Raw genomic sequence first — 17,671 nt, 5'->3', positions numbered from 1 at the left:
ATTGTCCCACAGGCTGGAGAGAGACAGAGAGAGAGAAGGAGATTCACCGGACACCTCATCTCCTGCATGAGCCCTGATTTAAAATGACGGATTTTTTTTCTTTTTCTTTTCTTTTTTTTTTGCTCTTTTGTCGCTTTTAAACTGACTCATTTTACATAATCATGACCCGGTAGCCTGAACCCGGATCCGCACCGGAGAGACACCTGCTCACACACACACACACACACAAGCGCGCACACACACTCTCTCTTTCTCTCTCTTCTTTCCTTTCTCTATTGTCTCTGGCATCTCTGCAGCTCCGATCAGCAGGAGGAGGAGGAGGAGGAGGAGGTGGTGGTGGAGGAGGAGGAGGAGGAGGAGCAGCGGGGTGTACCTGACACCTACCGCCGCGAGTCGCAGCTCTGTTCTCCCCGCACAAACACCCCGGAGTGGCCGCCACGGGTGCCTCCCTCTGTCGGCGTGTGAGTGAGTGAGTGAGTGAGTTAAGCGGAGCTCCGTGCAGTTTGAACCGGGGAACCGTGCTCCTGCTGCTGCTGACAGCCTGAAAACTCTCATCAAACATCAACACTGACGGCAGTGAACTGAACTCCACCAGGACCTCCAGTCTGCAGGATATTTCTCTGACTGACTGTGAAAAGAAAAAAGAAGAAGAAAAAGAAAAAAGAAAAGAAAAAGGACTACACCTCTGAAGAAGATGCGTCCCCCGGTGCTTCTCCGTGTGCTGGCGGTGGTGGTGGTGGTGGTGGTGTGTCTGTGTGCAGCACCGGGCCTGGTGGCGGCCGGAGCGGACAAAAGCTGCGCCGACCTGCGACAGTTCTACACCGGGAAAGGGTTCACCCTGGCCGGGGTACCTCAGACCGAGATCTCCGGTGAGTGGAAACAAACAAACACAATTTCACGCGCTTCTCACCACTTATGAACTCAGTTTACTTGCTGACATATCACAGCGTGACATGATATAATGTTGTTTTTCCTCAATAATGAAGGTTCCTGACATTATTATGCGAGATTTCTGAGCTCATATCTGGATTTACAGTGTATATTTGAAATATTCCTTCAAAAATACTTTATTTCTCATAAGGATAAAAATTTCCTGTCAGTGCGCTGTTGCTGGTTTGACTGTGGATCCCATTCATGTTAATAAATCTGCACCTAAAGCTTGTTTAGCCCGGTTTTAAGTTGCATTAAGTTGCTGAGTTGTTTCCAAAGGCGGGTGTGCTTGTATTGTACTGTGATTCACATATAGTGTCTTACTGTGCAATTGTCTCTCTTCACTCTCCCCTTTTCTATCTCCCCCTCTAAGCAATGCACTTGTCCTAACCCAAGTGTTTCTCAGTCTATAGTTTGTCCTGCACATGCATATCTCTATTATTGTCCGTTTCTGGGGCATTTTCATTGTCTGCTGAGGGCAGAGTTGCAGGTGGGTGTAAGCCATGTGTTCTGTGGAGCTATTATGTTCCATTCAGAGCATTTATGATTGTTTGCGCTGCAGGTGAAAATATAGATTTGCTTTATTTTCATGGTCGTTGTTGCTCAGCAGCAGTGTGTTTTTGGGGCATTTTTCATTGTCTGCTCTGGATCGCAGGTGTGTGTGGGTGTGTGTGTGTGTGTGTGTCATAGCTGCTGAAATGGCCTGTTGTGTCATTTGCATAAACTAATAATTTAGGCTAGCCTGGGGCAATATTCAATAAGAACTATAGCTCAGCGTGCTCTCTGCATAAGCTGCTGTAAAAATAAAGAGTGGAGCTGAACAGGAGAAGGGTTTAGATTTGTTCACACTTCTACTCTTTTGTTTCATCCTGTCTCCTTGCTCTTATCAGTCAATCAGCCATCCAACCAGTGAGGCAATCATGAATTTAATCAATCGGTCAATTATCCATCCAGTCAGATAGTCAATCAGCTGGAGCTCCAAGTCAGTGAACCAGCCGTACATTACACATCAAAGTCTCTGTATCTCCTCTCTCTGGTCACCACCACACACAAATGCTGATTAAACTGTCTTGGCCTTGAAGAAAGTGCAGTTGGGAATTGTAAAATTGAGTTGTTTTCCCCTGTAAGGCAATCATCTGTCGCTCTCTGTCTCCTATATCACCTGGAGGTGGACAGAAAGCAGGAGAGCTGGAGAAGAAAGCTGCATGGGCGAGACTGAGGTGTGTGCGTGTGTGTGTGTGTCTGGATCGTGTGTGATCTGAAGGTCACTCCATGTTGTGTCAGTTACAAAAAAAATAGTCTTGGATGGGTGGGTGAGTTATTAATATTGGAGCATGTGTGTGTGTGTGTGTGTTTGTGTGCGTGTGTTGCTGAGATTGACTAAGGCAAAGAAAAGTGGAGATGGAAATAGACACACAAGAAAAAATGAAAACAGAGAGCGAGGCTGTTTTTAACGGAGAAATTGAAAGAGAAAGTGAGTCATTCAAGGTCCCCTCGTGGACGACCGTGAAAAAGACCCAACACAACACTTTCCCCTCCCTTTCCATTAAAAACTCATCTTTTATTGACAGATGAAAAACACAACGCTTCACTCACTTGGACCTTGATCCGCTCTATAGTTATTTGAGCAAGACTTCTGCTTTTCCAGAAACTCATTAAACCTGAAAAACAGATTGGAGCAGAGAGAGGGAGAGAGATGGCGACAGGCAGCAGAATTCCCTACAGGATCCTTCTCATGTCAGGGACACACGGTTGGTAAATTTAGCTTTTACGCCCAGGAAGAGACAAGACTCCCCATCGATTCCTCTCTGACCTTGGTGAGATTTCTGCTGAACGAAAGTTTGCTGCCACCTGAGTGAAGTGGTCATGTCTGTGTGTGGAAAGACCTCATAGATGCTGAGGCACATGGACTTTTCTGTATCTTTACAGCCAGTAGGAGGAGTATTAATTATTTGGATGATCTGATTTCATTATAATGTGCATGAATGTGTGGTTTTGTGAATTACAGTTGTCTCTCCTCTCTGTTCTAATCCTGAGACACTGGATGATTCTCCCCTGTAAATAAGATTTGAAAAAAAGGCATTAAAACACATTTTCCTCAGTTTACTGCAGGGGAAAACTATTATGAAATCAACAGAACATCTTCTTTAAAAAAAAGAAAAAAGAAAGAACATTCAGGCTTGCATGATTTCTAAAATGTGTCTATTATCACTTGGTGCCGTAAACACAGCACAGATGTTTCAGCCCCGCGGCCTTCCTGTGCACGCACTCTCACATTTAGAGGAATAAACACTTTCTTAATGATTTGGGACAAGACCCAGCTGTTCCCAGTCAGGAGCAGTTCACGATTAGCCTTATCCTCGGTGCACGACACAGCGGCACAGGAGGTTACTCCAGTTTACTCACCCCACTGGGAGGTAAATCTCCCAGTATACAGGATAGCTACTGCTCCTGGATCAGGATGGACAGTCATTGTCCGGATATTTCTGATACCAAAGCCAAATGTAGCACCTGCAGAACAATGTTTCCTTTATTACCTTAATTACAGAAATACAAAGTCATTTTTCTACAAAACAAAACATGACAAATCCTTAATTACGGCATTTAAAGGCCAAGCATTCACTGTCAGCTTGTCTTCTGCAGTCGAATGAAGGTTTGTTGATGTAGTCCTTTACTCTCTGTTTGTACTACTGAGGTCAGTTTGATGTCTTTAGCACAGTTTGTACAGTAGCAACAGAAAAAAATATATACAGAGCTGTTGGACTGAATGTCTGAATGCATTTTGCCCCCAATAAACTTAAATTTAGATTTAATTAGCTGTTGCATCTAGTTTTAAGATCAGCAGTTAAAACCCACTTGGTATATGCTGTGTTTTTTCAAATTAACATACCTGAAGATGCTTAGACGTGTAGTGAATCGATAAAAAATAGAAATGCAGTGGCTGTTATTTCACATATTTGCAGGTTAAATGTAACTGTGTCGAAAAAACACCTGAAATCTGTGGTTGAAATGTGGTTTAAACCAGGTGTGAGACCTGTGTTTTGTTAGTGGATGATGTGATTGATACTGTATCATAAAATCCAGAGTGGACACAGTGTGAAACTCAACAAGCAGATGCTCTAAATTCCAGCTGAGAGTTAAAAGAAAGGCTCCTATTCTTCTCACACCTATTGTCCTATAGGTTTAACAGCATGTGAATGGAAGTCGTCTTTCCTCCTGTCTGCCAGTCTGTCTTTGTGCCTGCGAGCGTTTTTAACACACACACACACACACACACACACACACATACACACACATTGTGCCCTTTACCTGGTCAATAGTTAAAGACTAGCTTGTTCTATAGTGTGTGTGCATGTGTGTGCGTGCGTGCATGTGTGTGTGTTTAAAAGTCAGTGAAAGGCAACACCTTTTTCAGGGAAGACACTTAGCTTAGCAGCACACACCCATGTGATCGTATGACACAGAAACAGAGGGAGACTATACATTCTGCACACTTCATATTCTGTCCTGGAAGTTACTGAGTTTTGTCGCCTGTGTGTGTGTGTGTGGGTGGGTGTGTGGGTTGTGCAGCCTACATATTTGTATTTGTCACATTGTTGTTTGTTTGAGGGAACAAAGAGGAAAAGCAGGGAGGTTGTGAATGACAAGAGATAATGTGTGTAACACATTGTGTATGGGTCCAGTTACCTGCACATGAGGATACATTACAGCTTTAGTTACCAGTCAGTTACTCTTAAACCAAGGCTCAGTCGACCACAGAGCCTCAGTTCATTTACATTTACATGATCTCAACACCATCTCCTTAGCTGCACATGAGAATTAATTCTGCATTATCATCCATCAGTCAAGTCTGTATTCATATTTAGAGCCAATTTTTATCTGATTATCATAAAATTGGCAATATACTTTTTGTTTTCATTCAATTTCACAAATATTTCCAACAGTTTTCATTGACAGTGTGTAAATACACCCCACACCTACCCCAATCCTTGATCATCTTAAACACACACAGAAGAAGAAGAAAATTGGCAATATACAATGTAAATCAATGTGTATTTTTATCCACAACTCATATGTGAATCTGAAGAATGGGTTCACAGCTGGTGGTGCTAATTAGCATCAGAGCACAAAGGCATTTTCCCCATAGACCGCCATTATAAAAGAGACGTCTACAACGGGACACCAGACAAGGTCAGTTCTTAGTCCTGGTGTCATGAATATTAATAAATGTTTTTTTTTAATTTTTTTATTAATGAAATAATATAACATAAAGGTTTTGGAATTGGTAAAGTCTATTGGCTGAACATGAATGTGACTTTTGCACTCGGTGAGCGATTTTTCCATTCAAGGCAGTTGGCACCATCATTGAGTCCTGTATCCACTTCCTATGACGCACGCAGGCCTCAAATGAATGAACACACGACAGACAACATGAATACAAATGTGACATATTAGTTTCATATATTAATTTGATGAACGTCACGTCACAGTCTCCTCATCGCTCCTCCACACAGATGTGATGTTTTCATCCGCTGCTGTTCATTGTCTCTGCAGTGGAGAGAAACGGTGCCATTTAAAACACATCCTTCAAAGTCAAAGTCTGGGGGAAGAAACTCAGCGCAGCATTTTTTTAATGTAACTTATGAAGTTGCATTTGCAAACTGAAATATGCATTAACCTTTATGCCTGACTAAATTAAGTTCTAATATAATTTCTCTTCTCGCTCTGCACAAGGACACTGACTTATGAAATGTATTTTCTATGCATTTTTAAGATTACATTATCTGTGAGAATATTACAAAACCTCAAAGCTAAAGAAAAATGTGTATTTTAAAAAAAAAAAGTGAGCATCAATATTTTACAGTTTCACTTGCGCAGGTTCACATCTGCACACACACACATTGTCGCTGTGAGAGGAAATTGATACTGTCCGTCATCTGTCACACATCACATGCTCAATCAGGCGCTCACAGCACATGCCACCAAGTGGAACGCTGAATACCCAGTACACACACACACACACACACACACACACACACACACACACACACACACACACCTACACGAGTGGTCTCTCTCCACTCCTCCATAACTTCTACCCTCCTCTCTTATCCTCTCCCTCGTTGGCTGTCTCACTCCTGCTTCCGTCTCTGCATTGTTTTTCTAGACATGGCTCAGATCCACGAGTGCAAGGTTGCCTGTGTCTGCGTGAGAGGGAGGGGGGGGAGTAGGGGGGGAGTGGAGGGGGAAGAGGGGTGGGGGGGGGGGGGCTTTGGTTGGCAAGATCTGTTAAAAGCAGAGCTGTGAATCTTTCATGATGTCTGATGCAGTGACATGAGAGAGATAGAGGTGAGGAGGAGGAGAGGGGTGAGGATGCGAGGAGGAGAGCACAGGAGAGCAGAGGAGGGGAGGGATGGAGGCTCTGTCGTGGTGGTTCCTCTCATCTCCTCTTCATCCCCCCTTCATAGACGAGGGATGAGTGGTGCTACAGCTGTTCTGATACTGATACCAGCTCCTGTGCTCCGTGTTTGATCACTTCCTGATGCCCTTTTTATTAAATGCTTAAATGCAGGCGAGTAAATAACACGAACGGGAGGAGACAGTTAGTGTTGTAAGACTGATCTTTGCTAAACTCTCTCCTGACTGAGCGGTTGTTTTCTAATGAAGCGATAAGATCCTGCAGGCCCATCGAGGTTTGGGTTCCTTGTCATGCCAGAGTGGTGTTCATGGACATGTGGTGAGACTGATACTCAGCATAGAGAGTTTTGAAGGTGGTACTCTTCTTTCCTAAACCAAACACACAAAGACTAATTGTCTAAATTCTTGGACTGTAGATAAAGATGGGTGTCGCCTCTGTTGGCTGCCATCTTGCCAAAGTCTGACTCCGCCCGACTCCTGGATAATCCCAAAGAAATGAGGAACGACATGTGGCGTCGTGTCTTGAGCCGATACTCTGGTACACACCAGTTTAATAACTTTGGCAAGCATTTGCTCCTGTTAGCATCGTTCATTTACTGACTTATTAGCTGGCTAGTAACAAGCCATGTAGCCATAGTGACACTGATGCTAAAAGTGCTAACATATGAATAAAAATAACACTTAAAGGACAATTCCAGGCAAATTCAACCTGGGGAAAAAAGAAAAAAAAATTGCTCCCGTTATGCAGTAGATCTGTCTGTCCCCTATTTTGTATTACAGCTCCGTTTACAAACATGTAAAATTTGTAAACAAACCCCTCAGTGTATGTTTGAATAGCCATCTGACATTGTCTTTGAGGAAAAAAAAGTATTTTGTGGGATGTAAACAACCTAAACAGCCTAAGATCTGTCTGCTCCCATTATATGCTGCTGTGGCGATGCAGGGTAGACAGAACTACTGCATAAAAGGATCAATTAAAAAAAAAATCTTCAGATTAATTCTTTTAGACCTAAAATATTAGGAAACTAGAGGCCCCAGGTTGAATTTGCCTGGAATTGTCCTTTAAAGTGACCACGCCCTTAATTGTGTATTTCAAGAAACCACAGAAGAGACCACAACCACTGTGGGAAGTGACTCGCTCTTTTAGCTGCGTCCCAGTGGCCATTTGAGGAGCTGCACATACTGTATTTCAGCCCCACAGGTTGAAACGTTACCATGTGCTACTTAATATCCAACATTGATTAATTGTATGACCAAAGAGCATTTCTTCAACAGGCCTAGTTTACAGTTGTTTATAGCTGTTATTTTCTTCATGTATGGCAATTTGTCCTGGATGCTTATAGAATTTATGCTAATGCTGAATTTTATGATGTTTACACTCCAGCAGCTCTCGCCAATGACGGCATTACGTTTGCTTTACACATCAGTTAGTCTTCATCCCACAAGCTGTTGCTGTTGTAATGCTCACTATACCTCTACTTTTTAGCACAAGCTGTTTTTTTTAGTGTTTCCTTGAAAAATGTGTGCTTCCCCAGATGCTGTTAGCTTTAACCTTAGACGTCTAGTTTTTAAACAGTGTCATGTGGCCAACAAGTATTCAAGATCTTTTTAAAAAAAAACCCACAATATTCTTGAATTAAACTGAGTCGGCTGGAAATGTGTTTTTTATCCAACTCACAGCTAAGGGCAAATTGTCATTGCCGGGTTTCTGAGCGATGTCACTGTGCATGGGGCAGAAACACACAACAAAGACAGACTGAGGGCTTATGAGGAGATCAAGATGAAAAGTTATCTTGTGCTGCTGAGAGTAACGACTGGGAAATGTTCATATCTGAGGGGAAAAAGAGAGAAGCTGCCTGTTAGCTCAGACAGATGTGACCACAGCACTGGATTTTATGAAAGCGGTGGATGGTTTTACACTGAAACTGCAGAAATAAATGTCAGTTTTACAGCAAAGACCGTGTCACGCTGTTATTATGTGTTTACGGTTGTTGCATGAATATTGCCAAGGCTCCATGTTTCAGTTTGGGTGGCAACAAGTTCTCCAGAAAATGATAAGCCAGCTTGTGCCAGAATGAGCAACTTCACACTTGTGCAGACGGCATGACAACATTTGATTTTCTTTAGCTTTTTTAATGCCAAACATGCTTTTAATTTTAGCCTCTGTTGTCAGCTGATGGTTTTATCTCTCTACCTGCAGCTAACTTCGCACATGGCCCCATTTAACGTCATCACTGCTGCTCACTGCAGTTTCTAAGTGGAATATGTATCATGTTAGTGCCTTGAGTTTCCTCCTGCTGATTTCACAGGTTTTCCAAGCATTTTTGTTTCTAAGAATATAGTTGAAATGTGCATCCATAAGTTATTATAACATTGTGTTTTTTGCCTTGTGCTGCTCTTGCGTCCTTGATTATTAATCGATGGAAACCAATCTATTGCAGGCTGCAAAATCAACAGTAGAAATGCTTTTGTTTACAGCTTTATTATACTAACCTATAACCCTGATGAGCAGGGTTCAAACATACAGTAAAAAAGGTTTCTGAGTGGTTTTGTGTCATTATAAATCACATATTTGCTGTGCATGGTGGAATAATTAGCATCATTTTCTTTGCAGGAATCTGTTTTATAGTGTTGAGGCTTGTTGATATATGTGATGCAGCCATTTACATTCTACGTATGAACTCCCAGCCATTATCCAGAATCGCGGTGAGTAAAGGCACAAGAAGATTAAATCCATTGCTCCATCTCCAACATATAATCAAGTAAAACTGATGAATGCAAGGGTCAGGGCCATAGACACCTCCTGCATGCCTGTGATCAATGATCATCACATATTATAGGAGTGGTAAGAGGAGGAGGAGGAGGGAAAAAAAGAGCTGAGGAGCAAAAGCACAAAGCGTTCGATGCCTTAACATCAATCTTTGCACTTAAAATCAATGTGGTACAAAATCAGTAGTGTTTCTCGATAACCTCTGTCTGCCTCTACATTTCTCTCCCTCCTCCCTCTAGTTCACACCTCCTCTTCTTGTTCTCTCCCCTCCCTTTAATGTTTGTTTCCTCCATCTTATCAGACGCTATTTTTACTTTCTCTTCCTCCTCCTCCTCCCAGCCCTCCTCTCATCCTCCCCTCCTCACTGAAAGTCGAGCGTCCATCTGTTTTCCAGATGAAAAGATTAGTTGTTTGTCTGATGTGGTGGACTCGGTAGTTGCTCGGCTGCTTTGAGTCAGCGCTCTTCATGCATACGGTATCCTCCTCCTCGCAGCCCTGCGCCGTGTGTGACTGAAGGGATGGAGATTTATTGGTATTTGTGTCACTTTGATAGCAGAATTTGCATAAAGCGAAATGAGCTGGTGCACAGCTGGTCGCCAGCGTGGTTACCGGGCTCATTCTTCGCTTTAACATTGAGCTTTTATGGAAAATCAGCAGTTGTTGGAAAAATGAATCTGCAACAGTTTGGTTAAATGACGAGTCATTGTTAAAGCAAAAATTCTCTTTTTTGCCAATCAAACGAACTGCAAGCTAACAGCTACCTTCATTAATGTCTTATCAATTTAGATTACGGTTAATTGCTTCATTAAACACTGATAAATGTCCATCTCACTATCGCTTAGAACTAAGTGACATCTTCACTTGACTTGTTTGGGCCGAACAGTCCAAAATAAACATTATAAAGACTTTTTAACAGCAAATTCTCACGTCAGACGTGGTGATTAATTTTCTCTAAATTGACTAATCACATCATATATTCATTATTTCAGCTCTAAAAGTGAATCTTTTAATGTTGGACTTTTGGTTTGGACAAAACAAACTTTTTTAAAAAGTTCAAATTGTAATGGGGTAATTTTTTTTTGACAATTGAGACACTTATTAGCATTAATTGAGTAATGTCAATAATCACTCTCCGAGCCTTTATCACTGACACATTCACGTTTGATACAGAATGAATACGTTACTGTCACACTCCTCATGCACTGATTGGTTAATTGATACATTTAGAGAACAAATGTAAAAAAGTAACTTGTGATGCGTTCACAATCCTGTTCACAGTGCACTTCAGCTAAAGTATTTTTAATAAGTTCTGTTCTTATGACAGTGAATGGAGACGACAGGAGTGGATGAGATGTGTCGGCCGTAGTACAGTACGTTCACCCTGCCTCTGTATATTAACTGTCATGCATTGTGGTTTGTAATTTCAGGGAAGGACGCGTACAGTCTCAGTGGGTTATCTACAGGCAGACGTAGCAGAGGATGTATAGCCAGGCTTTACAGTGCTCTGCTTTCCGTTTCACTGGCCTCTGGCAGCCTGACACACCAGCACAGAGCTGCTTCCTTTTTGAACGTCGTTCTTCTATTGTTTGCTTATTACAAGGATTAATTGTTGTATTTTAAGAATATGATTGAACACAAACAGCTTTCAGTGTGACTGTCGATTCACGCAGACTACCAAGTAGTGTTCGCTTCATCATGATGTTTCGTTTCCTCGCTGGAACTAAATGCTCAAATTCCTCCTGTGGTGTAATTGGATCAGGGAACACACACAGTTGTCTGTGACTATTCAAAATGTACATGTGTGATTTTTTTTTTTACCGGAAGCACAAAGCATAATGGAGACTAAATGAGACAAGACTTGTATTTATATAGTTAAAGTTGTAGTTCAGGGTTCAGTAAATCAGATCTATACAACTTATTAATGTTCAATGAGCTGATAATTTCAACAATTTTAACTTTATCAAGAAAAATTGCAGCTCATGTGCCTTGTATATTTATTCCTCTTGGCCATATTGCCATTTAGATTATACAGTATTGTGATTAATTAAACAGCCCTAATACCAATGCACTATAGCACTGGAAGTTTGCACCATACGACATCTGATGTGGGTGTGGTGTCTTCAGGTCACGTGATCTCTGTCTCCGTCTCACCTGAGAATCTGTGGACATTCTCAGTTGAAAAGTGTTCAACAGACTTGTTGTAATGTTGAGGGTTGTGTATAGTCACCACCAGGGGAGACATTACATTATTACTGCTAATCACAGAGTTGGTAAGTGTTTTCCTCAGACCTCAGCAGGGTTTTATAGCTTGAATGAGAGGATGTTATTGTTGATGTTCAAGCCACGCAGTGTCCTGACTGAGAGGTCACAACCTGATAGGATCAGGGCGGAGAGATTTATCAAAGGCAGATCTCATTAAGATCTGACTGGCTCTCCACGGCAGGTGTACCTGTCACTGCTCCAAGAGGTAAAAAAACAAACAAACAAACAAGCAGAAAAGCAAAACTTGGGACCAGTTTCCAATAGCAACTGAGGGCAGCGGTGATGATCTTTGATACGTTGCATGTTAGTGCAGTGAAAGGTGATTGATTTTATTTCTGAGAAGTGGATACAGAAGGTCAGATCAATGAGGGACCGAGCTGCAGCTTTCACCTGAACCAGTTCAGGGAAAGAGCAAGTTGGTGATTTGTTAAAGTGTAAGACACACACACACACACACACACACTACGCGCGTCCGCACATAGGCACACGCACTCACAACTGCTTCCCAGCCCCCAGGGATATTTACAGTGTGTGAGTTGTGGTTAGTTAATGGAGAACCTGATGCCAACCTGGAGGACCTGTCAAAGTGTGTGTGTGTGTCTGTGTGTTTGTGTGGATTTGTGTGTGTTTTTGAGTGTCTCTTTGAAAGTGAGCATCCGACAGAGGTTTATAATTAGACTCGTGTAGCTGTGAAAATCCAAACTCCATCCACGGAGCCTGCTATGTTTGTGTTTCTATGAGTCCTACTTTGTCTCTCTCACGCTTCGTTATCATTTTAACCTCCCGAGTGTTGGCTCAGAGGCTATTCCACCTTATTTTTATTGTTATTTTTATGGCGTTTCTGCTTTATTAGATAGTTTGCCGCTGGGGAGAGACAGAGAAGTTTATTTCATAGAGGTGGCGAACTGCATAAAAGCGGCTCCTCGGCTCATAACATTTTCAAGACAACGGTGTGCGTCATGTCCTGACGATACACCAGGGTATCCATGTGACTTCTTTCTTTTTTTAAACGTGCAGCAGCTCCTTCGCTGTAGTTACAGGGTCCTTGCCCAAAGGCACCATGGGAGTGGTGATGAATTTCTGTGAATAAACGTTGTAGCAGAAAGAAGAACAAGAACAAGAAGAAGACGTGCTTTCTCTCACTTTTCAATTGAACCCTGTCAAACATTGTCATTGCAGAGGATTTGTTGTGCAGACGCCGAACAAACACTGACCATCTGCTCAACTTCTTGATTCATCTAAACAAACTCTTTGACACATTTCTTCATTAGCATAATAATTCCATAACTCCTAATCGACTTGTTTGTCATAAGCTGTTTTCTACCTTGGCATAAACGCCATAATTACACTAATATTTAATAATTACACAAGTTGCACTCAGGTTTTTGAAGATGAAAATAATCAGCAGTTTCAGCTCTAATTGGCTGTTTTTCTAACTCTTGATCATCACACAAACTCTTGAGATGTGACCAGCGATTGAACCGGGATAAACAGGGATCGGCTTCACGCTGTAACGCTGAGCTTTAATCATCCTTAACTCCAAAAATCTGCACCGGACTTTAGACTCGGTGCATGTGTGTAGAAGACGTTGTCATCCATGTTTCATGTTGTCATGGTCTCGAGGCTCGACGCCCGTTTGCCACATCCATTCAGTTTCTCAACTGTTGTGACCTGGAAACGTCGACCTCAGGCTTTGACCTAATGTTCCTGCCACCGCAGAGATTTGATGCCCCCTGCTGAGAGAGAGCTGTGATGGAGGACCTGCCCCCTCCTCGCCCCCCCCCCCTGAGACTCACACACACACAAACACACACACACACACGTTCACGTATTCCCGCTTCTCTTTCACCACCACCACCACCAACGCTGTGCTGGTGGATTAGGGGCTGGTGTCTAATCTCCTGCTAATCCCGGCCTGTTAATCTATGTGTTAGCAGTTCTCAGCCCACAGCATGACAGCTAATGCACTGACCTTGCCTCACACACTCACACACTCACACACACACTGTTCACTCCTGTTTGTTTCTGTCTTTTTGACTCTTGATCTCCGTCTTGTGTGTTTAATTAACACTTGCAGGAACTCTCATTATTTCTCAGGATACCTATATACGTCGCCGCTTTGATTCATCACAAGACAACAGGCAACGCAATCCTGTGTTTACGGGCCAACAGTAAATAAGGGCTAATCCCAGCGGTCAAAGATAGCTGACGTGACCTTTGCCTTCATTAGAATTATCCACATACTTGCACAAAGCGTGACCACTCAGACGCTGACTCTCCCGGCGCGGCGCACAGCAGCTGGCACGTGTTGAGTTTTTTTTTTTTTTTTTTTTTTTGCTATGGCAGACTGAGTGAAGGGGAGTAAAAGTAGTAGTTAGTTTAAGAGCCTTTAACTACTCCCAGAAATGACATAGAATTATGGTATTATACGGTGAAGGTGGTGCCATGTGAACTCACACATGCACACACACACATGCACGCACATGCACACACTCGCTGGGCAGCAGACAGGGCTGGACTGTGGGGTGGTGGGGTATTTTTAGTCTGTTAATGGTATGAAATAAGGAAAGGTTCTCCCAAAACACTGTGCCACTGCCTACACCTCCCTCTTGTTTTTTTTTCTCCTCTGCTTCCTCTCCAGCTGCTTTTACCTCACATCCTCTCATTTCTATTTTCTGCTCCGTGGAGCTTTGAAGCATCAACATACACTTGTCATTCTTCAGTGTTACATGATTTTTTTTTTTTTTCTCAATGAACACGTACAGTTTGTGTACCTTCCACATCACAGTTTTCTGTTCTGACTACACAAGTGTGTCCATCAGAACAAACATTCATAGTTTATGTTTTTGCACATATGATATTTGACTTGTTTTCCCATGAATGAAATATCTTAATTTCAGTATAAAATCGCATATATGCTTGCAACATGTCTACACACACACTGACTGCAATCAAACTCTGCTTGTGTGTAGGTCAGTGGCAAAGATTCATTAATTGTGTTGGCAACTTTATTGCCCATGAAATGTGTTTTTCTTACAGTCATCACTCAAGATACCCATTAAAGATAAAGAGAGACGGAGAGAAGAGCAACTGGTAACTCCTGTTTTTGTTTCCCTCAAAGGGAAACAACGCAACGCAACCGATGCAACGCAACCGATGCAATGCAACCGATGCAACGCAACGCTTTCCTGATAATGTTAAGTAATGTAAGCTAAACCTAAGGACCCCTCCTGGCAACATTATACAAAGTAACGTAACCTCGCGTAATGCCCCTCCCCCATCTGATAATGTAACGATTGTATCAGTCACCTGCAGTTTCAGAGGGTGATGAGTGATCTATGCTTAACTTCACACATCCCTATCGTCCACATGGACACAGTGGTACAGTGACACACAGTGCGCTACAAGTAGTACAGGGATAAAACAGTGTGAAACCGTGGAAACGCCACCTCAACATCAGTGGTCGACGGGGAAGGTGAACACATGACACAGAGGAGTCGCACAGGAGAGTAAAATGTCCATTAACAAATCAAGAGAGTTGCTAATCGTCATCATTATTATTATTATTAACAGCCGAGTGTGATTTGAAACAACACTGTGAAATTCCCACACTACGTCAGTGAATGTGACTGATGTGTCTGATTCCGCCCACAGCTGAATTAAGTGTGCAGCTAATGATCGTTTTTATTATTGATTGATTCATGTGACAGCTCTGTCCTTGATCAGCTGATACATAAAATGTCCAAAAAAGTGATTGTGAAAGCATGCATCAACACAGGATGAGTCCAGATATCATATTCAGTTGCCGTATCTCATGAAATGAAAGAAAATATAAAACCCCACGCTGCTGTTAAGTGTGTATTGTGAAATTAAAAGTGAAATCTGTCCCATGCAGCATCTCCTGTGTCCACGAGACGACATCTTCATGTTGCATCTTATCTCAAACCAGCAGTTTAAAAAAAAAGTGTACACACATCTGACAACTCAAACCAGACTTGAGATTAATAAATGATCTAAATATGCTCTCCTCTCAGAACAGTCTGCAGCTACAGGAGGATTTAGGATCTTATGTTTGCCTCTAACATCGCAGCAAATATTGATATTTAAGCTTCGTGCGAGATGAGCAGCCTCATTGATTTGCATGTTGACCACAGCGGCTCTGCGTGCTGTGGGAAAAATTGTGATGAATCACTACTAAACCGCAGCGTAAGCCATTTTATAACGATGATGGTGGGAGAATCATGTTCAATGACGTGTCAATCAGACGTGCAAACATTTGTGCAAAAGTGTGAATCCACCAGGAAATAACAGACTTTAAATTACAGGGAAACGATATAAACTACAGATTTATTAGACACTTAGGAGTAGATTACACTTTTATAATTCAGTCCTTTCCCCTCCGTTTTTTTCCCTCTGTCTCCGCTCTCCTCCCTCCGACCTCTCCCTCTTTTTTCATCTCCATTTTTACTGCCTTCTCATCCCTCCATCTCTCCCTCCTCTTTCATCATTACAGCTCTGTGCTCTCTCTCCTCTTCTGCTTCCCTCGCTTTATTTTTCAGGGGATAGTAAAAAGGTAAAAGTGTACTTTAGTGGGGAAGGCCATGTGGAACGCTAAATCACACACAGGTGCCCTTATGGTGAAGAGAGTGTGAGATGGAAACACACACACACACATGCATGCACACACACACACATGCATGCACACAGACGTACCATCAGCCCCTCATTTAGGTAGCGGTAATTTGCCGCAGTAAGTGACAGGGTTATTGTAAGACGCTCATTAAGAAAGGGAAGCAGTGAATAAACGACTGACTGAAGGGAATAAATTCAAACCACTGCACCACTTTTACTGCGCAGCAACGAGCCGCTTTGATGTGGTGTGTGACGGCAGAGCCAGGGCAGACCCCGGCCATATGACTGTGTGTGTGTGTGTATATGTGTGTGTGTGTGTAATTATACTGGTTTTACACTGTGTTTCTGAAGCGATCACACTGTAACGTGATTTATTTATTATATATTTATATTCGTTGCACCGCACATTTCATGTACGTGTGCACTGTAGCGTATGTGCATGTCTGCAGCTCTCAGGAGGGGGGGTCAAAGGTCAGATCGGTTACAATGAGACAGACTGTTACCGCGGTAACACAGTGCAAGGTCACTTCCTATGAGAGGCTTTCATCTCGGCGGGGGAGGAGGAAGAAAAAGGGGGTCGAAGAAGGGATGGATGGATGGGGGGAGACAGATGAATTCAGTATTCAGAAACTGCGCTGCATGTAAAGTAGGAAGTTCATGTTCTGATCGTCTTCGTGTATAAATAGTCGACACGTCGTACGTGTTCACACTGCTCACTACATGATCTGCAACAGGTGTGTTGCTTTTTAAGATTCTCAACAGCTCGGGGTTGAAGGCAAAATCACGTGACGCACATTTACACCTCTAAATGTAAATGTTCTTATGTGTAGGTTTCTATTTCTGCTGCTTCCTATATGCTCAGCTATTCTTAGCGTGAGGTCGAGTTTGGTTTGGCCTTCATGTGCAGGTTCACACGGGTGTTTAAACATGGAAATAACATGTTTTCTAAAAGATTTTGATCTTGTGCTTATTGCCTGAAAGTGGACAGTGAAGGAGTTGAAGTTGTCTACTTCGTCATGTCGTGTATATAACTGTGTTCCCCTGTTACTGTATTGTATTTATGTTCTGGGACTCCGGATGGAAATTAGCATCGATGCTATAATCCGGCACATTTACATGTTTCTTATATGTACATTGATGTGCGCTGTCCCAGTCAAATAAACAAATAAAGTAAAGTAAAGTAAGAAGAGGGTTTCCTGTTGTTGTGGTTGTGTTGTGTCCTCCTCAGTCAGAACAGGAGGAGGTAGATCATGGTCAGCTGGTGATAGAAGACGGTTTAAGATGATGAGGATCAGAATGAGGCAGTGACACTGGAATGAGTAGAATTAGAGGTGAGGATGGATGGACTGATTTGAAAAAACAATAATATGTTTCATCCGTTTCAGTCACTCATTCCATGAAAAGCATCAATATTCAATATTATATTGGTTGATTCAAGACTGAAATATCTCTTTATACTCCATAAAGGTTTTGAATGGATTGTCATGAAAACATTTTTTTTTTAAATGATTGTTGCCCACATCATTTTATACAGTATTTAGATGAGATAATGATATATTTCTTGGGTCTAGTTGTATTTTCTAATGATATATTTTGGATCTTGCCTTTATTACAGTATAGGACAGTGTGAAAGACAGGAGATCAGGGGACAGAGAGACA

At 42.3% G+C, this 17,671-nt stretch overlaps 1 protein-coding gene across 1 annotated transcript in view; it reads left to right on the top strand.

Annotated features, from left to right (window-relative positions):
• Positions 1 to 17,671, top strand: part of LOC146989053 (glypican-1-like) — a 40,977-nt gene continuing 23,306 nt past the window's right edge. The window contains exon 1 of the mRNA XM_085774977.1: positions 1 to 869. Coding sequence (XP_085631103.1) covers positions 695 to 869 — 175 coding nt within the window. The 5' untranslated portion in view covers positions 1 to 694. The remainder of the gene's footprint in view (positions 870 to 17,671) is intronic.

Source organism: Trachurus japonicus, chromosome 4, assembly GCF_045865225.1.
Source record: "Trachurus japonicus isolate A0001 chromosome 4, Traja_1.0".
In the NCBI taxonomy this organism is placed as follows: domain Eukaryota; kingdom Metazoa; phylum Chordata; class Actinopteri; order Carangiformes; family Carangidae; genus Trachurus; species Trachurus japonicus.
Note: the sequence above shows the minus strand (reverse complement) of the source record. Positions and strands in the feature narration are given on the sequence as shown.